This window comes from Lycorma delicatula, chromosome 1, assembly GCF_047948215.1.
Source record: "Lycorma delicatula isolate Av1 chromosome 1, ASM4794821v1, whole genome shotgun sequence".
Taxonomy (NCBI): Eukaryota; Metazoa; Arthropoda; class Insecta; order Hemiptera; family Fulgoridae; genus Lycorma; species Lycorma delicatula.
The window spans coordinates 140,150,268-140,172,688 of NC_134455.1; the positions used below are offsets into that span (position 1 = coordinate 140,150,268).

The 22,421-nt window shown below is 31.4% G+C and overlaps 1 protein-coding gene across 1 annotated transcript in view; it reads left to right on the forward strand.

The window, feature by feature from the left end:
• Nucleotides 1-22,421, forward strand: part of Ube4B (Ubiquitination factor E4B) — a 118,969-nt gene that overhangs the window by 19,116 nt on the left and 77,432 nt on the right. The window contains exons 6-9 of the mRNA XM_075362502.1: nucleotides 747-977; nucleotides 8,363-8,524; nucleotides 13,491-13,685; nucleotides 18,562-18,750. Of these exons, the coding sequence (XP_075218617.1) occupies nucleotides 747-977; nucleotides 8,363-8,524; nucleotides 13,491-13,685; nucleotides 18,562-18,750 (777 nt within the window). The remainder of the gene's footprint in view (nucleotides 1-746; nucleotides 978-8,362; nucleotides 8,525-13,490; nucleotides 13,686-18,561; nucleotides 18,751-22,421) is intronic.

A 22,421-nucleotide genomic window follows, 5' to 3' on the forward strand; every position in this document is an offset into this window, starting at 1 on the left:
GTAGTAGATTTTATTGGTTCATGAATGATTAAAGATCAAAACGTGAAGTGTAACTTAGGTGAGTTGAAAGAAACTGAAAGCTCAGAAGATTACAAGAATCCAAAGATTACAAGTTTTACACTGTACATTAAAAAATGAAGATATCATCTTAGCAAAACTTTAGCTATGTACTTTTCTTTGAAATTAAATTGTACTTAATATATTCTTCAGGATTTTATCTATGACATCAAATTATTTACTGAAATGTTTTTTTTATATGTGCATATGAAATCGTAGGGAATTGCTTACAAAATGTGACAAGTTCATAATGTATGACAAAAAACTATTTGTGTTTATAATGGCCGAAAAAATGCTGTTGGTGAATGACTTAATATATGCATAATTATTTTTCCTTCTAACATTTTTTTTGAGAACTGCAAGATCTAAATTTATTGAATTGCTTCTGTAATCCTATAGCACAGTACATGACAGTCTGTTATTTACTTATTTTCTCTCATAACTGCGAGATACTTTCATACAGCTATCCAGCTCTTTCTTTTTATGATATATGATAGTAAATCAATTATTTATATGAAAAAATGCCAGAGCTGATCAGGATTTGAATTTCAGATACTAGCCATGATAGAAGATATAACTTAATGCATTTGTGGTAGTGGTTATAAGTTTACTGTTGAGTCTGTGATCTTAACCCTTACAAAAAATCTTTACTTCTGAATAATAGTTTATTCATATTTTTTTGTATGCAGCGAAGCAGTTGTTCTCCATTGCGTGATGTATTGGCTGAAGTACGTGCACAGTGTGTTCAGTATACGTCATTGATGCTACAGGATGTTCTTTTAGAAGAGGTTGATTTTACTGGTAGACTTGGTCCACTCTCATCACCACTATTGCAACCACTTCTCTCACAATCACTTCCACGTGGATTCCTTCCAGAGTTGATATTTAGAACTCAAGCTAACTTGGATACTCTCAATAAGGTGACCTTTTTATTGTTATTTTTCAGTATAGTGATTGTTATCGATGTAAATGTAAGTGTGATGTTATTTGTGTTGTATAATTTAGCTAAAGTGTGCAGTATTTCAATTTTTTATGATATAATTTTTATTGCTGAAAATTACTTTTTGTAACACTAAATCATGAATAATTTGTTATCATACATTTGATATAAGCTGTGTTCAGAAAATACATAATATTTTTCTACAAAAAATGATGTGGTTGGGAAAAATTCCCTTTTAATAAAATCAACATTTTGGTTACAGCTATTAACAGTTACATCATCATTAGAATTGGTACTCATTACTTTACTTGAACATGATCTAAAGTAATTCTAGTTATTTATATGCTGTGCTGATATTTACTTAAATCTTTTATTTATTTTATACATCTTTAAATTAATTTTTTTTTTAAAAAGAATAAGAAATTCCCTTTTACAAGGTATGGGATGATTATGTATAAGAAATCATTATTTTAATGTTCAAGAAATTTCATTGCTACTTTGCTTTTTAGATGTTTGTCTTTTCTTGGGTTGTGTTTCTGTAATCCCTATTCAGTTTAGCTGTACCTTATCTCTTGATTTAGCACATCATCATAACAAAACTGCTTACTCACAGGTATATTTTTGAGTCAAAAAACAGATGTTAATCAATTGCTATTTATATGTATTAAGGTGAATGGTTTATCTGTTCGTAACAGATAAACTTATTCAGATAGTGCTGAAAAAGTAATATTTTTAAGGTTGTATGGATGAAATACTGCAGATATGAAAGAAAAGTGAGTAGGTCAACGGTAGTGGTCTATACTTCTGAAAAATTACTATGTGTATTTAAAAGAATTTCCAAAATAACATCATAATTTTTTTTTCTTTAGTCATTTGACTGGTTTGAATGCAGCTCTCCAAGATTCCTATCTAGTGCTAGTCGTTTCATTTCGGTATAACCCCTACATCCTACATCCCTAACAATTTGTTTTACATATTCTAAACATAGCCTGCCTACACAATTTTTTCCTTCTACCTGTCCCCCCGATATTAAAACGACTATTCCAGGATGCCTTAATATGTGGCCTGTAAGTCTGTCTCTTCTTGTAGCTATATTTTTCCAAATGCTTCTTTCTTCATCTATTTGCCGCAACACCTCTTCATTTGTCACTTTATCCACCCATCTGATTTTTAACATGCACCACATTTCAAAAGCTTCTAATCTTTCTTCTTAGGTACTCCGATTGTCTAAGATTCACGTCCATATAAAGCGACGCTCCAAACATATACTTTCAAAAATCTTTTCCTGACATTTAAATTAATTTTTGATGACATTTAATATTTCTGACTGAAGGCTCGTTTCGCCTTTGCTATTCGGCATTTATATCGCTCCTGCTTCATCCATCTACTTCCCAAATAATTCTACTTTAATTAATAAAGGAACTAGAATCATTAATTCTACTTAATAATAAAATTCTTCTGCCTCCATAATCTTTTCTCCTCCTATTTTCACATTCAGTAGTCCATCTTTGTTATTTCTACCACATTTCATTACTTTCGTTTTGTTCTTGTTTATTTTCATGTGTAGGACTTCATCCATGCCATTCATTGTTTCTTCTAAATCCTTTTTATTCTCAGTTAGAATTTCTTTATAATCAGCAAAACGTAGCATCTTTAACTTTTCACATTATACTGTTACTCTGAATCTAAATTGTTCTTAAACATCATTAACTGCTAGTTCCATGTAAAGATTAAAAAATAACGGGGATAGGGAACATCCTTGTCAGACTCCCTTTCTTATTATGGCTTCTTTCTTATGTTCTTCAATTATTACTGTTGCTGTTTGGTCCCTGTAAATGTTAGCAATTGTTCTTCTATCTCTGTATTTGAACCCTAATTTTTTTAAAATGCTGAACATTTTATTCCAGTCCACGTTATCAAATGCCTTTTCTAGGTCTATAAATGCCAAGTATGTTGGTTTGTTTTTCTTTAATCTTCCTTCTACCATTAATCTGAGGCCTAAAATTGGTTCCTTTGTCCCTATACTTTTCCTGAAACCAAATTGGTCTACTCCCAACACCTCTTCACGCTCCTCTCAATTCTTCTGTATAGAATTCTTGTTAAGATTTTTTACGCATGACTAGTTAAACTAATTGTTCTGTATTCTTCACATTTATCTGCTCCTGCTTTCTTTGGTATCATGACTATAACACTTTTTTTTGAAGTCTGACTGAACTTCCCCTTTTTCATAAATATTACACACCAGTTTGTATAATCTATCAATCACTTCCTCACCTGCACTGCGGAGTAATTCTACAGGTATTCCGTCTATTCCAGGAGCCTTTCTGCCATTCAAATCTTTTAATGCTCTCTTAAATTCAGATCTCAGTATTGTTTCGCCCATTTTATCCTCTTCGAATTCCTCTTCTTCCTCTATAACACCATTTTCTAATACATTTCCTCCATATAACTCTTCAATATATTCCACCCACGTATCGACTTTACCTTTCATATTATAAATCGGTGTACCATCTTTGTTTAACACATTATTGGATTTTAATTTATGTACCCCAAAATTTTCCTTAAGTGTATGCTCCATCTATTTTACCAATGTTCATTTCTCTTTCCACTTCTGAATACTTTTCTTTAATCCACTCTTCTTTCACTAGTTTGCACTTCCTGTTTATAGTATTTCTTAATTGTCGATAGTTCCTTTTACTTTCTTCATCACTAGCATTCTTATATTTTCTACGTTCATCTGTCAGCTGCAATATATCATCTGAAACACAAGGTTTTCTACCAGTTATCTTTGTTCCGCCTAAATTCCGCTTCTGCTGATTTAAGAATTTTGTTTTTAACATTCTCCCATTCTTCTACATTTTCTACCATATCTTTTTTACTCAGACCTCTTGCGATGTCCTCAAAAATCTTCTTTACACCTCCTCTTCCTCAAGCTTCCCTAAATTCCACTGATTCATCTGACATCTTTTCTTCAGGTTTTTAAACCCCAATCTACATTTCATTATCAATAAATTATGGTCGCTATCAATGTCTGCTTATTTTTAGTTTATTTCTAAATCTTTGCTTAACCATGATATAATCTATCTCATACCTTGCAGTAACACCTGGCTTTTTCCATGTGTATATTCTTCTATTATGATTTATAAACTGGGTGTTGGCAATTACTAAATCATACATGCAAAACTCTATTAGTCTGTCCCCTCTTTTATTCCTTTTGTCCAGCCCGTATTCACCCACTCTATTTCCTTCCCAGCCTTTTCCAATGCTTGCATTCCAATCTCCAACTATTATTAAATTTTCATCTCCTTTTATATGTTTTAATAGCTTCATCAATTTCTTCATATACACACTCTACCTCATCATCATGGACGCTTGTAGGCATATAGACGTTAACAATTGTTGTCGGTTTAGGTTTTGATTTTATCCTTATTACAGTGATTCTATCGCTATGCATTTTAAAATACTCTACTCTCTTCCCTGTCTTCTTGTTCATTACGAACCTATTCCTGCCTGCTCATTATTTGAAGCTGAGTTAATTATTCTAAAATCACCTGACCAAAAGTCGCTTTCCTCTTCTCAACGAATCTCACTAATTCCTACTACATATACATTTTTGCTATCCATTTCCCTTTTTAAATTTTTGTAACCTACCAACCTTTTTTAAACTTCTTACATTCCATGCTCCGACTTGTAGAATGTAATTTTTTAATTTTCTGGTGACCCCTTCCTTAGTAGTCCCTACCCAGAGATTCGAATGGGGGACTAGTTTACCTCCAGAATATTTTACCAAGGAAGGGCATCATTGCTATATGAAAATGCAGAGCTACATTTTCTTGGAAAAAAAACAGCTGTAGTTTTCCATTGCTTTCAGCTGCGCAGTACTCAGAGGACTGAGTGATGTTGATATGGCTGTTTAAGTCGTCCTGACTTACACCCTTAACAACTGCTGAAAGAGCTGCTGCCCTCTTTCAGGAATCATTCCTTAGTCTGGCTCTTAGCAGATATATCTTCAATATGGTTGCACCTTTGGTCCAGCTACTCTGCATCACTGAGCACTCAAGCCCCCCTCACCAACGGCAAGGTCTCATGATTCATAGAGGGAGATCATAATTATAGCTAGAGGTAAAAATGTAATTCATCAGTTTACTTACAGTTTGGACTTGGATCTCTCATTGGACTTGCCAAAAAAATAAAATAATTTATACTTTCTTCTAAATAGAATGTACTAATATAATTCCTTATCACAATTGTATTATTATTTTGCCTAAAATTATAATTTACATCTAAAATATTAACTACTATGATAATACAATATAGTTTTTTTATGATTTGTAGTATTATTAAAATAATTTTTGAATTGACATTTTATTATCACAATAGTCTTATAAATTTTGTTTCTAATATATTTGTACATTACATTTTCATGTTACCAAGATGCTTTATCCTGATTTTAAGTGATTATAGAATACAAGATGGTTATTTCTATTGTAATTAAATTTTTGAAAATGATTATTTCAAAACTTATCACATTGACCTGCAGTATAATTTGAATAAACTGCATACTTCATTTTAGCACTTTTGTTAAACTTAAAATAATTGTATCCCAATAACATTATTTTGGTTTCAGTTAAAAGAACATTTTGTAGAAGATACACTTTTAAAGTACAGCAAATTTGGTCAATCTGAAAAATAAAACACTTAATGAAAACCTGAACATTTTTATAATGTGTTACTTTTTTAATTAAAGCAAAATTAAATTTAAATAAAAATATACTTTCTCATAAGAGTTTATTGAATTATTTGGAGTTGTTTTAATGAGGTCTAAAATTAATTGCAAATTACTTAAAAACACTAAAAAAATAAAATAAATAAAAGACAGCTGCAGTTAGATGAACTATTCATATAAACACTGTAAATCTGTAATTAAAATACTGCTGATTGGTCCTAATATCTTTACGAATATTTCTTGTATTTTTGGGTATAGAATATTTGTAATTTAAATGTCAGTACAGGATTGTCTGTGCAAGGTTGTATGAAAAAAATCTAGGAAGGAATATGATATATATTATTACATCACCTCTTGGGAACATTAGTTTTTTATTTTTAATTCATGGTCTGTGTTATCCATTCTTTTGTTTCTTTCTATACAAACTTGATTCAGGAAATAGTGTAGTTTGTATTATTTTTTTAAATTAAATTATTTCTTTTGGTTTTTTTTTATTCCTTTGTAGAAGTAAACATTTTATTAATCTGGTAAACCAAAATAAGATATTTGGGTAAAAAGAAATGATATGAACCTAATATTTCAAGAACTGGTTTATTGATAATTCTGTTCATATTGTTATTGTTAATTAATTAATAACGTTAGTAATGCTATTTATACAATTACTGTTTGCTGTGTTAAATTGTATTAGCAAAAACTCATTACATGTTAATGCTAACTACAAAACACTGTTTCCTGGTTTGGATTTTTTTTAACACTTTTGAGAGGAAATTGCATGTGTAAAACTATTGATTTTTTTCACACAGACACTAAGTTGAGTGTGAGTAAAACATTTATATGTTTGTAAGATGGTGGGGTTTTCTCTTCCAGTATTATTCAATAGAATTCATGTTTCATCCTTTGATCTATAAGTAACAAAGGCTTCTGTTCTTAATGTACATAATTTTTTATCAATTTGATTACTATTTTTTCAGTTATTTTTTCATTTTTCAAAGCTTAGGCTGAGAGTTTATTTTATAATAAATTAAACATTTAAAATATTATTTTACGTAATAAAGAAAATGTTTTATTAATATTAACATTGTGGACTGTAATTTTAACACTGTTACGTTTAATTTATCTTTTTGAAAATATTATTTTTCCTAATAGCATTGAATACTAAATTTCAAATTGGTCGGTTATGCAACATAAATTATAGTTATGATATATGTCTGCTGTATTCCCCTTAATATAAGAACATTTCAACACATAACAGAGCACACATTGTTACGCACAACAAACCATTGTTGAGGCAACTCTTGAGAAGAAATGTCAGTGTCTAATTTTTATATTTTTGAGCTGAAATTGAATCAGTTTTTTTATATATTAAATATTATGGTAATTTCAAAAATAAAAATAAAGTTACATGACGATGTAGATAAAAAGACAAAGCAATAAAGGATTAATGCTCAATGTGGAGCATATTTCCTTTTCTTTCTCTCTCACATCTGATTAGTACATGTTCCATTTTTATTTGTATACGTTTTTACTACTTTTTCCCCTCACTTTAAGTTGGACTGGAATGTTATGGTCATAATCCATTAAGTATCTATAGTGTAATTATCCATTGATAGTGGATTGTGCTCGTGTTTAATATTGTTAGGTAGATTTCATAAGAAAGAAGCTACCCATTGTAATGGTTACCATGATTCGACTCTGGAAAAGTTCGTCATATCTTCGCGTTTCACATCTCCCAGACCCCAGAACAGTCAGTTCAAAAGTTTGTGTATTCATTTATTTAATATATATATATATATATTTTTTTTTTTTTCACTTTCTTGTGGACACTATAACAGCCGTAATTTTGTGCTAATCACTTTTAAATTTGTATATAAAATATAATGTCCCAAAATCTCGGTCAAGTTCGTTAATGGGCAAAATCGACCCTTGGGGTGGGAATGGTGGGCTCTTTCAAAAAAACAAAATATAGCTATAACTTTCTTAAGTAAAATAACGAATTTGTTTAAAGTTTTTACTATTTTTTGGATAAGGGCCTAAAACTTATCTACGTAAAGTTTTTTGATATCACCAACCACTGGCCCAGGGAGTAGAAAAAATGGGGTCTTGACAAAAAAAATTATACCTCCCTTAATAGGCACAGTATCGAATCTGTTTAAAGTGGTCGTTAATCCTCTAAACATTACCTAAAACTTTTGTCTGAAACAATTTTTGATATGACTAACCCTTATGGCAAGGGATGACCAAAATATTGCTGGAATTGTAAGAAGATGGGGCGTGTCATATGCTAAATATGTGAAACTTTTTTCACATGCAACCATTGTCGTATTGAGTAAATTTGAAGTTTTTCTTAACTTTTACGTGGAAATCTCTTTTATCCCCTACTTAGCATCAGTGAAATCTACCTCCGCCTTCCAGCATACGAAAGGGATTGTTTAATTATAAACTTAGATGTATTATTTTAAGAGTGTGAGATGGAAATTTTGTAGCATATGAAAAATGCTATGTCTGACCAGGATTTGAACCTGGGATCTTCAGGTTGTTATAGAAAATAGTTCATTAAAAATGCCTTCTATATACTTTTATTTTTCCAGTTATTTTCCCATAAAGTTTTCTCTCATATTTCTAATGTTAATTTTTTCCAGGTGTTCAGTCCATTATTACAAGGGTTATACAGAAATATGCAAGGTGCATCAGTTGTTGGTAATGGACATAGAAAACCATTGGAAGGACTTTCAGAATTAGTTGAACTTAGAAGTGGACCAGCTGCTAATCTGCGTCCTATATGCACTCTTATTACACATCAGGTTGGTTTAGAAAAATGTTATAAATTAATGGGTGTTGTTTATATAATAAACATTTTTACTGATGTGTTTGTATTGCATTGGCAAAGGTATAATTTTTATGTTGATTACTTGCACAGTATTTTTGACTTATCATAGTCTTGAGATGCTAATATGTTTTCCCCCTTTGATTACCCTTAATCAAAAGGGAAGTCTATTTTTTTTTTTTACTATGCATATTCAAGATAACAAAACTTGAATGAAATCTTTGACTTTTAAACTTATATTATTTTCATTTTTTCTGAGTAATTAAATAATTATATGAAGTGCTTGTATTTTAAAATTCAACTCTGTACGCAATGTATGTTGAAAACTAGGCTGCAAATATTTCTTCTTTGTTGATGATTTTGAAATGACCATAATGTAGATACTTAATCACTAAGATTATAGATTTTTATAAAATTTGGTGTCATAGTAGTATAAACATAGTAGTATATTATTGATATTGGTTGTTCAGTCCTATTACAATTGTGATATTGAAGAGTGATTTGAAGACAATTTGCACATACTTAGTAGTTACATGTATGAAAGCAGTAACAGTAGTGCTTTATACTAAATGACTGAGGGGGAGGCTGTAATAAAATTAATTAATTAGGCGATAACATGATGATTCTGAAGCAGTTAACAATAGAAAAAGATGTTTGGTGAGTTTATATTTGTAGATTTTTAAATAATGTTGATTATTTTTCCCTTTGTGTTTATTAACCAAATGGATAAAATCAGCACAGTGTCAGTAGGAGGATTCTGATGGTAGTACAGAATGGAATAATGTTTCAGAATTTGTTTAATATTTCATTTAAGAAAATTTTGTATTAAAGTCTTGAGAAAAGCTTTTTCATCGCTAGCATGTGATTTGTATGCTTACTTCTGTTCAGTCAGTAGCATCAGTTTTTTTATATGGGCTAGAATTCATTATTTTTAATGGATGTTTATAAGGAAAAAAAAGAAACTGGCATATTAGAACCAAATTACATATTTTTGCTAGATTCTGACATTTTACACAGACTAATTTCCCTAAAGCAGCTGTCAAACTGTCACTAAAATATTATCTTTATGAATTAATGGTTTGATCTTTCAACACCATCTGTCTTTAATTTTATATTAAAGATTTTAATATTATAAAATACTGTGTTAGCTTCCAACTTTTTATTTGCTATTACAATTTTTAGTTACATCTTATTGTAATGCTAGTTAAATTATTGTAATTACATTTGCTTTTTTCCTTCACCTTTTTGAACCACTTGGATCACTTTAGTCAGTCCATTATCCAAGTCTCTTTGAAGGGACTGTTTGGGCCTTGTATTCCTCCCAGTGCTTTTACGTATGTTCTGGTCTCTGTGCCCTTTCTACTATTGAAAGTGTTTGTGTTTTGAGTTTCTCTCTTGTGAGTGTTTTTATCCTTGATCTTCTTGTTTAATCTTATCTTGTCTGTAGTGTCTTCTGGTATTGGGCCAAATTCCTTCAGATCCTCTCTTGTTTCTCTGATCCATTTGCTTTCTGTCATAGTGTTTTTCAAGTTGAGATTGTACTACACCAGCTGTTTCAAAGTCTCAAACCTTGCATCCTCATGATGTGTCCAAAGAATCGTAGTCTCCTCTAATGCATGGTATCAGTGATGGGTTCTAACTCTTTGTAGAACATCATCTACCACTGCCCATCCTGGTGCTTTTTGTTATGCAGGTTCTTCTAATTCTTCTTTCAGTTTTCTGGAGTCTGTCGGTCTTCTCTTGTTCAGGTGGTAGAGTGTTTCTGCTGCGTATGTGGCTTCCAGTTTTATAATTCTGTTTTTTATTATAGGTTTACCAGGATAACTTTTGTGCTTTAGCTAATTTATTTGTTCATGTTTGGATTGAGGTTTTTTTTGTTTAGGAATTATTTCTGAGAGGTATTTAAATTGGGTTACTATTTTGATTTTATTACTGTTTTGTTTACTTCTTTTAATTTTGTTGTTTTTTGGGACATAATTTCTGTTTTTTTAATGATATTTTGAGTCTAATTTTATTTGCAATGTTTTCTTTGTCAATGTTGTTAGCTAGCAGCGCCAAGTTGTCAGTGAAATCAAGGCAGTTGGATTTGATTTTCTGGCCTCCTATTTTTTGGGAGGCATTTTTTGAGCCCATTCTTTATTACCATTTCCAGAGCAGTAACAGTGAGAGTCCATCATTTTTGGCACAATACTATTTTGATCTCAAATGGTTCTGGTTTGCCTCTGAATTTCACCTTTGACTTAGTGTTTATGAGGATCAGTTTTATCATGTTTATTGATCTGGTATGTAATCCGAGATGTCGTAGAACATTTAGTAGGAATTCTCTGTGGATCTAATCATGTGCTTTCTTGAAATTTACAAATGTTATCACCATGTCTCTGCTTCTTTTTCTGTTGTAATCCATTGTTAGCTTGAGACTCATGATCTGGTGTGGACAGTTTCTTCAGGGTCTGTTCTAGTATTCTTCCAGTTCTTTCTTGGGTTGTAAACCGTTCCTTTTGAGGATGATTCTTGAAGGAATTTTGTTTGTCATGTTTAGGAGTGAGATTCCCCTGTAGTTGTTAGGGTCTGTGTTGTCCATATTTTTTGTAGTGGGTGGATGAGGGCTGTCGTCCAGTCTTCTGGTATCAACTACCAGAAGAGCTGTTGAAGAAGGATGATTTTTGCTGGTCTTCCTATGTTTCCAGATCTCTGCATAGGTCTGATCTACCATTTTGTAATTCATCTCACTGGGTGAGATGAATTACAAACTCAAAATTTATTTAGTTCACTAAAGTATTTATACTTAGGAAAATAATCAAACATGAGCAGTGAGAAACTCTACTAATTTTAACATTGTTTTTGCCATTGGTAAAATGTGACATATTATTTTGCATGTTGTGAATAATGTTTTATTTATATTTACAAATAAACAAATAAATATCCAAGTATCTAAAAACTAAGGTCTGATTCTTAGTGTAAAAATTAGTGATACTAAAAATTAATTTAGTTTATTGTTTTTATTTATTTATAAAATACTTTATATGGACTTGATTATTTTTAAAAAATATGTTGAAAATACATTAAATTTTACAGAATCTAAGGAAATAAAAAAAACTGTACTTTAATTGTTTAAAACGATTTTTATAAAAAGTCAACATGTAAAAGATTTTAATTTTTGTTGAAAATTACTCCTGACTAGCCACCCCCTATCATATCCAGAAAAAAAATCGCTGGTGGTTGTGTTAGATTTAAAGTTAGTTCAGGGCACCCGTGTAGGGTTGGAGATTTGTATTTTTAGAGTTGTTTTATGAAGATTTTGTGGTAGTCTCTCGAATATGTTTTGTTGAATTCTTCTATTGATTTCAGTGTGTCTTTATGGTGTTGGCTAACTTTTTATTTTCTGTAGGGTTTGGGTGGTTTCTTTGCTGTGTTTTACTAAATTTTAGAAGGATGATGCTGATTTTTTGGAGTAGCCATGCTAGATGTCTGTTCTCCACAGTTTCATTGGATTCACTGTCACACCATTCATGCTTTTTTATGGGATTTTATTGAGGCCAATTTTTCTGCGATTTGTTTAAGGTTGTTGACTAGGTCCTCAAATTTATCGCGATCGTTATTTTTTCGATAATTTCATTCTTGATTAGTTGGGTAGAGACTATTTTTCTTTTAGTTTTAGGGGCTTGGTTTTATTGCTTCCTTTGGGGATTGAATTTAATTTTAACTATGCAGTGATCTGAGCTTTTGTCTAATACTCTGAGGACTTTAATGTTGTATATCTTTTTGTGGTTCATGAATACATGAAGTAGTTGCCATTCTCCTTTGTTGTAGTGGGGGTGTTTCCAGGTTTTGAATTTTGAGGTTTCTTCTTGAAATATGATAATTTCAAGACTAGGTTGTGTTTTCTGCAGAGATCGATGAGTAAGTTTCATTTTCATTTGTTCTCTTTTGAGTAAGCTGTTTTCTGATGATATCGTGGTATCATCTTTCTCTGCCTAGTTGAGTATTGAAGTCTCTGATTGTTTAACGTGATTTTTGAGGATGTTATTTATGGTCTGGTTGAGTAGGTTTCAGAACTTTTCTGTTTTATGGTCTTTTGGAAATTTGTTTTTATTATTAAGAGTGGGGGTATGGACATTTATTGTGGTATAGATTTTATTAACTGCTTTTAGGGTGAGTGTTGAAATTCTTTGTGATTGTTACTTGAATTCTTAAATGGAATTTATTATTTTGAGGCTGACCAAAATGTTTGTTCCAAACTGTGCAACACTTTTCATCACACTCTTCCCAAGTGTACCTTTGCAGAGCCTATATCCTTGATATTCCGTGGCATCCTGGTTGGTGTTTCTTATTTCCTGCAGTCTCATGATGAGAATTTTGTGTTGGTCGGTTATTAATTTTAGTTACATTATACAATTTTGAAAATGTAGCTGATTTGTTTCAGTTTGATTTTGGATTTTGTAGTATTGTTCGTGTGGTGGTGTCAGCACATTCCAATGCTTAAGATCAAATGTTGATCTTTTAAGTAGAAAAACACTGTATCAGAGTGCCTTTTCTGAATCCTGGTGTTACCTGCTTCAGCCAGTGGAGTATTCCAGTGGAGACTTCATGGTTGACTTTCAGGGGTCCTGAGAGTTACCACTCTAGGTGTGATCTAGTGAGGTGATAACGGGGTATAACTTGATAATGGATGAAGTTATGAAGTTTATTTAGATTCATTTTACCTGACACATTTTTCCTATTTGTTCCAGATATATTCAAGCGCAGCTCGTGGTGGCTCGATCTGACTTTTGTTAAAGTTGTTATTTTGTAACAAGTTTAATCCTAAAAATTATCCCATTTGTTATTTTATTGTAAATAAAATCAGTTAAATAATTTTATTGTAAAAATTCTTTTTTTTTTACTTTTTGGTAAAATTTTTTTTTTTATTATTTATTATGAGAAGTTAATATTTTGTGTAATAGGTACAGTTTCTGCCAGATATTGTGACAGCAGCTGCTGGACGTGAAGTTGCTCAGACATCATTTTTAGGACCTTTTTTATCTATTTCTGTTTTTGCTGAGGATGACCCCAAAGTTGCAGATCGCTTTTTTAGTGGCAATACTTTGGCAGATAAATCGCTTATCACTACGCTCCAACAGGAACTTGATAATACAAGAGTAAGTTTTGAGGTCTTTTTTTATTACCTTGCTTTTTGATAAGTATTTTAAATAACCATTTAATCTGTTTCTTCTCAGAAGGAAGGGTTGATTGATGCAGTTGGTTGTAAAATTTCACATTAGAATTGCATGTCATAAGAAATCCTTTATAATGTCAATTTTGCTTCACATCAAACAGGAACATTTTCAAATAAAATAAAACTTGTTTGTGATGTTATTGGATTTAACAATTTTCTACTAGTAACAACATATTTATTTCTTGCCCAAACCCCATAATAGTATTAAAATTTCACTTCTGTGACATTATTTTTGATATATAATCTAATTTTTAACTAAACAGGGTAAAAATCCAAGTAGCCATTTTCTATACTTCTTGTTGACCATTTAAAATTTTTTTGTTTCCACTAAAGAAAACTGAAAACTAAAAGATAAAATAACAAATTACCTTTTCACTAGTGTTGAATCATTTAACATGTGGCTGTAGCAGACACTTAGAATACGATGTGGTTCATCAAACATACACTCTTAAGAGTAATAATATTTTTACTGTTTATGTTTCATATTTATAATTTATTTTGATTAATCAATTATTGGAATAAATATTGGTAATTTTCATTGATAAGAGGGACACTCAATAATTCTAATGTAATGTTGGCGATTTTTTTGTTGCACAGAAAATATGTTCAAATATATTTTTATAGTGATATATTTCATGTCTTTTGAGTATGTATACATAACCTCCAATTATAATTAATAATGTAGCTATTTAAAAAGCAAAAGATTTCATCAAATGTCTTTTATTGTCAAACAGCATTAAATTGTAATGTAAAAATAATCACAAATCATGTAATTAAATCAACCTTGTAAATTCATTTCCTTGTTTGTGTAAACTTATATTGGAAATCTATAACATCTCAAAAATATTTACAAAGTTAACTTTTCATATAGAATTGCATGTAATAACTTGTTACATTAGGATAGCACTAAGAAATAGGCCATTATTTACAATAACTAGTAATTTTTTTTACTTCCAACAACCTGATTTAAGCAGGTTCAGATGGGGAAAAAGATCATATTCATAGATCACTGTTAGATGGATACCTTCATCTCCATTCTCTTTTATTCTCAGCAAAACTTCTAAGATCATGATAGCTCACATATCCTTTTAAGATGTCTATAACCTTTTTCCTCTTTTCCAGTCTCTTGTTTTTTGCACAATCCAATGCTAGCACTATTTTAATCAATCCTTCTCTGCTCATAGTATGTCTAATTCAGTTAGCTTTCTTATTCTGAATTGTTTTACTTAAGATTATATTCTTATTAAATTTCTCCACTTTTCACTTGTCAGTCCATTTAATCTTTTTTTGATCTCTCCATGCTGACATTTCTTAATGTCAGTGCATGTCATCCATACAGAAGCAATATTCTCCAAACATAACACTTCATCAGATGACAGTTTTCAAATCTAATTACTACATATAATTTTTTGTTTCTGTCAAAATTGTATGTAAATATCTGCACCTTTTACTTGTTCAGTTATTCCATTTTTTGTGCATATATCATTGGCTTATTGTCTTCTACCTTTATTTTAATTTTTGCTACATTCATTTTCATTCTATTTTTGTAATATTTCCTAATTTTTAAATAATCTGTTGAATATCCTGTACTTCATCTCCTAAAAATATAATGTCATCTGCAAATGTTATATATGATATATTCTCTTTCAGTGATATCTTCATCTTCTAAAGAATTTTTGATCACATCAACATAAATGTTAAACAAGGTTGGTGGCAGGAACTTGCCTTTCTCATATTTCTCTATTCCTAGATTGTACCACTAAGTTCCTTTATTTTTGAAGCTATTTTCTGATTTAGATACAGTTCTTTAAGTATCTTTCATGTCTATTTATTGGCATCTTAATATTTACATTAATTTATTCTTAACAGCTTAGTTTATCCTTGTCTCTTTCTTTCCTGAATCCACATTGTTCTTTTATCAGTTACCCTATCAGCTCTTTTTTTTTATTCAGCCTTCTTTTTACAATTCACAGAGGAAAGTGTGTTAATTGTAAAACTAAATTAATTTTGCTGTAATTTTAATACTTTACTGCATCATGCTTTTTGAGGATTGAAGACAGGTTGTTTTAAGTTTTTAGGTCATATACAATTATTTTCCTTCAATCTTTCTTTTAAGGCAATTAATCACCTATGTTGGCAGCTGTTTATTCTATACCTTTTCCATTCTTTATAAATTTTATAACTTTCAATTTTAAGATTGCTGTCCTTACTTATCCTCTTTAATTTTAACCTGATACCTTTTTATTGCTCTTTTATTTCCTTTATAACCTTTATATATTTCCTTTATAAAGAAGTTTATTTCTTTTATGACCTGATACACTTTTATTTCAACCTTTGTATTCTGGTAAATCAAAATAGTTTCTCCATGTATTTCTTCCATTTTTTATTATCTTCCTGTTTGTATAAACAAACACTTTGCTATTTCTATTGGCATTTTATTTAGCACCTTTATTCTTCCTTCATTGTTCCATTTTACTTATTTTAATTGGACATAAGTTTGTACTGCCCTAATGCTTCTGAATCTTCCATGAAAGAGCATTATTCTGTAAACTATTTTGTTTCTTTTGTTCTATTAATTATGGTCAAAAGACAGTTCAGGCTTGATTGAAAATTTAATCAGTACTTCTTCAATTCCTGTCCAGTGCACAGTTAAAAAATTCCAAGGGACAACAACCGTTCTCAATGTATTATTATTATTACATTCATGATAATTTTAATTTATTTTAAGATGAATTTAGTAAAAAAAGTTAATATTGTAAATATTAATTATAATTAGTTACTGTATGATACAGTTAATTATTGTAGTTACTTTAGTAATTATTAATATTGTGAACTGTAAATTACAGTTTACTTTTTTATCACTACTAAATGAAATGTTGACTTAAAAATACTCCATGATTGAATGTTGACTTTAGAGGCAAGTTTTCCCCAAGAAATTTACAATATGATTAATCTAATAGATTGAATAACTGCAGTAATAGATAGATTGATCACTCATGGATGTTCATGAGCAAATTAACTTTTTTTAAATAATAGATTGTGGTTTTATTTTCAAAATCAATTTTAATTTTTACTCAAAAAGTTTGTATGTAATAATATTTAAATAACAGCAGCAATCTATTAAGAAGGGACCATATATAGAGCATGATATATCTTTGTGTTTTATTTTGATTTTAGCATTCACTACAGGTGTTTTCATTTTAAGATATATTTAATTATTTTTAATTTTTTTGTTTTTAATTGTGAATTTTTAACATTTATTTTTAAAAAAATACATACGTTGTATTTGGGCATTGATAATGCTGAAGCATTTTTTGCTTGGAAAAAAGAAAAAAAAGAAGCAACAACCAGTGTTACTCCCTCTATTAGTTTAGTCGGAAGGAAAAATTATAGGTATAGTATCATTAATTCTGAATTTGTTTGTTATAACCTATCTACCATATATACCATGTTTAGGAACATCATGTTTTATGAAGTTTTTCCATTTACAGTAATTGCAATTAGAAGGATATTTAAATTTTGCAAAAAATACATACTAACACATATCACTTATGAACACATAAAAATAGTAAGTGTAATGTAAACTAACTAGCAAATTGGTTTTTTTAAACAATTGTTCAGTCATAGCCATAACTTTTATAGCTATAATCTTCATCAGTTATAAAATACCATATCAGGTAATGAGTTGCCATTATTATATCTAAAAATTGATAAATTATCATGATGCACTCAGTTATTGGTAACAGAGTTGAGCTATTAAAATATTTGTACCAGTTTTAAAATTCATCATGTTTAAAATTTACCTGTTCACTTATAAATGTGTGTGTGTGTGTGTGTATATTTGTAAATGTTATTTTGTATTAAAGTTTGTTATTGTAATTATTTATTTTTAGATCATTTTCAATACTACCTATTTTCTATGTTGAAATATTCTTTCTTTCATTCTTTTGCTCTTTCGCTCTTTAGATGTTGTAAAGCTTCTGTTTAAGGGATCAATACATATTTTTATTTACCATTGTTAAAATTCTATAAATGTCTGTTAAATTTTGTTTGCATTTTAATTTTTAAGATAAATATCTTTTGAAATTATTTATTGGTTTAAAAGGTACAGTATAACTTTCTCCATTAACTATTTTATTTATATATTTATTAATATAGTTATGTGTAATCGATTTTCAAGATTTATATTTTTAAGTTTTTTCCTAATGAAATTAATGATTTTTTTTCTTATACAATTATATTTTTTATATAATTACATCCATTCTAGTTTGTATAAATTTCATTAGTAATTTTATTTTTTTCAACTTTGCCTTATCATGAAAGGTGGACAATATTCCTTTGTGTGTTAACAAAGGAAGATATGTCCCCCTAAATGCATTGTACGTTTACCTCCTTTCCCCCAATACCATTAGTTATTGATACATTATAATAATATATTTCCATTAGCATTATTCATATAACTATTATGAAAAGGCTTTCATTTGTTCACTTATGGGCACTTCAGCATTAACCTTAGTAGTCAAAACTTTATTATCCAATTATAATAAATATTATTAAAGTAGGTCCCTCTTCTTCTCCTTTTCTGACCTTTCTTGTGTGATGTAACTGTTTAGTTCCATTAACAGATATTAAAAAGAAAATAAATGTATGTATATTTAATGTGACAGGTACATTATTATATAGTCTGTACAAATAGAATTCCAACTATCTACAATTTTATCTTGTCTCTGTTTAAAATATTTGATTTTACGTTTCATTTAAAATACTTAAATTTTATTTTTTATACAATTAATTTTTAGGGATTACTTCACAAAATATTTCATGATATTTTGGTCAACACCAGCTCAAGAGAACCAATGTTGGCGTATATTGCTGCTCTTCTTCGTCATAATGAAAAGCGTGCTCAGATTCAAGTCGAAGAACGTGCTCTTGCTGGTGATGGATTTATGTTAAATCTCTTATCTGTTATGCAAATGCTGGCATTTAAGGTATGTATCCCTAAATTTCTACAGAATTTTAAAACTGTAATGGAAAACAAAGTTTCTTAGATATGTAACAGTAAAACAGGACATACTGTACATCTAATATGTAGTTTTTCATTCAATTATTCATTATCACAATAAAGCACACTTATATTGTACTAATTTCAGTTAAACAAAACGTGTACAAATTAGTTTTTTAATTTTAATTATATTACAGAAAAGAATTATTTTAAATATAATAGACAAAAGAATATCTCTAAAAACCTGGTTATTCCATAACATGGGTAATTCCCCGACGGGGACTCTTATTCTTTAAGACTTTGGGGATTGGCGTCCGCACAGGCCTACCCTCTGCAGCTTTTCTTCTCACTATACAGTGAGCTGTAGAACACTTTACCCTATACACATATACTACACCAAGAACACTACATAAATTACAACATACACACTTACACAATTATACAACAACATCCTACACTGATATTTCTTACATTTACACTCGGTGGTGTTGCGACATCTTACAAAACGCAACCATATCCGGAGGTGGGAACAAATCATGCCGATGGGTGAATGGCTCTACGTAGTGAGTCTTGAACGATGTCCTCTGGGCACCAGGGCGAACCCAGTTGTATTTAGCTCTAGCTCCAGTATGCATGCGCTCTGCTGGAGTGGTCCATTTTTTGCCGGTACTCGTGGAACCAAAATTTCAGTTACAATAATAAATACAATGATGGTGGTGGTCCATCTGAAAAAACCACCAAATCTAGTCTTGTGAAAAGACCGCAGTCAACTTTGTCTGACGAGGATAAAAGTCCTACTGAAGAGAACCGCAAATCATTAGATTTGAATTATAAAAATATTAGATTTGTTGTTCTCCGAAATAGTCAGGAAGGCGGCTTCCTGAACCTTCTGAAAGGTTTCACATTTCTTAATAAACAAAACTATAACAGGTGCAAGTGGTTCCCCGAAGAATATCAGGAAATTACGTGACTGATCGGTTCTGATTGAAACATTCAATGATGAACAGAATCGATCTATCTTATGTCTTCGTAATATGGGTGGTATAAATATCAGTGCAGAATGCAACAAAACGTTATATATGAGCCTGGGAGTAATCTTTTGTTGAGACCTTTTTGATATAGATATCACCAAAATAATTGATGAGCTTTGCCCCCAAGATGTTGTTGAAGTGAAGCGTATAATGAAACGGCAGAGCGGAACAGAAGAACCGACACCATCTCTTATACTAACATTCAATCTCCCTGTTCCACCAGAGAAGATTAAAGTGGGTTACCTCTCGGTTCGGTTATGACCAATTCATACCCAACCCATGGTGATGTTTCAGATGCCAAGGATATGGTCACACTATATCTTGCTCGAAAACGGAGATCTGTGCTCGATGTGCTAAAGAAGGTCACAATGACACTAACTTGAAGAAGGTGAAAACTGTGGGAACTGCAGTGGTTCACATACAGCCCGCTCCTGAGATTGCCTAAAAGGCAAATCTCAAAATCTGTACTGAGCAGAAGCTATCTTGGCTGCATGCAGAGTATATAAAAAGATAAGTAATTCACGGAACCTGGTTAAACCAGATGTATATTTTACTGGTGCTACATCGAAACAAACTCCTACAAATGTTAGTAAACAGCAGTGCGGATCCTGCAATGAACTTAAAAAACTTGTTCAGATGCTTTCTGATCAAGTAGCTTCACTTACAGCCATTATTTCAGAGCTGACAAAGATGAATAAAGTGTCTTTCGTCGCAGTTAGTGAATTCAACAGTGTAATCCATATGAAAGTCCCTGTTCCCAAAGTCTTACCGGTATGGGCAGGGACTATCACAGCTGACAGTAAGCCACCTAATAAGGTCCCCATAAAGGGAATCCACATAACCACCCCTCTGGGATGTCAACTGCGGCATCCCATTCAAATAAATTTCCTCCATTACCACCTCATATACTGGAGGATATGGTTGAAGAACTACCCGACCCCAGAGCATCGGAGTTCTTTAAAATAAAAAAAATAAACACCGAATCATGTACATCTAATTTTTATGCACATTTTTCAGTGGAATGTTGGAGGTCTTCGGCTCGCATTGAAGATATTAGAGTACTGGCATATGCACATGATCCACTAATCATGTGTTTCCAAGAAACTCATCTTCTATAACATGACCCAATAACACTCAGAGGATTCTTCTGTGAGAGATACGACTGTCTAGTAGACAGTAGAGAGAGTGGTGGAGTGGCCTTTTTCATGAATCATGGGGTGTCTGCTACAAGGATTCAACAAACCACTCTCATTCCTTGTGTTGCAGTAAAGGTCTCTATCCCCTTCAAATTGCATATCTGCAATCTGTATCTCTCACAAAACACTTGAGTTCAGTGCTCTAGATGTCTCAAATCTCCTCAAACAAATACCATCTCCATCGTTAATAGTAGGAGACTTCAATGCCCACCATATTTCCTTGGGCTCAACATTCTGCTCCACTTGAGGAAATATGATAGAGTGAGACAAGACTTGGACCTTTGTCTACTGAATAATGGATCACACACATTCATGTCTTTGTCATCTGGTACTGTATCTAACATCGATCTCTCCATATGCTCATCGAATTTGCTCCCTCATCTTAAATGGTCTATTTGTGATGACTTTCACGGCAGTGATCGCAGACCAATTATTATTGGTTTTGTTGTAGAACGCGAGGTTAAAAGAAGGCCATGGAGATGGATTTTTGAAAAGGCGGATTGGAATGGATACCATAAAGCCTTCCAATCACAGTATGACAATGGTGCGAACATCCTTGACCAGTGTTCCTCTTTTACATCCATGATACTTGAGAATGCCAACAGATATATCCCACAAACATCGGGTAATCCTAGACGTCCCTCCATTCCATGGTGGAATGATGATTGCAAATATGCTATTAGGAATCAACGGCAGGCACTACGCATATTTATATCTCAGGGCTAGAGTGGTATGCTGTCGAGTATTCTTGAACGCTAAGAGGAGTTCATGGACGAAATATGTAAACACTATCTTACGCACTATTCCCACGTCTGTGTGGAAAAAAATTTGTGATGGAGGATTTTGATGAAGGAGAATCCTTTCATCTTTGGCTGTGCCAAATACTTTAGCAAAATCTTTCCGTTCGGTGTCTCTCACTATATCATATAATAATGATTTTCAAAGGTACAAGATACCGATAGAAGTATTATTGTTAAACGTTGGTGAATTAAACACCCCATTCGTATTTAAAGAATTTTACACGCACTTAAAAATCACGTGACACTTCACCTGGACCGGACAACATTCACCTTGCCATGCTTTCACACCTTCCTAATTCGGCCTACAACATCTTTCAAATATTTACAATGGTTTAAATGCTGGTCAGAAGCATTTATTATACCAGTACTAAAACCTGGTAAAGACAAAACCAACTCCTCAAGCTACTGCCCTATCTCTTTAACAAGCATTTTGTGTAAAATAATGGAGAGAATGGTAAACCGCAGGCTTACATTGTACTTGGAGAGACATGGCTTTCTATCTCCAGAACAGTCATACAAAACGCTTTCCTAAACCGCCAGCACCTCGTCGCAATCTTCTTTGATATAAAAAAGGCGTACGACACGGCCTGGCAATGTGGTATTCTTCACACCCTCAAAGAATGGGGAATC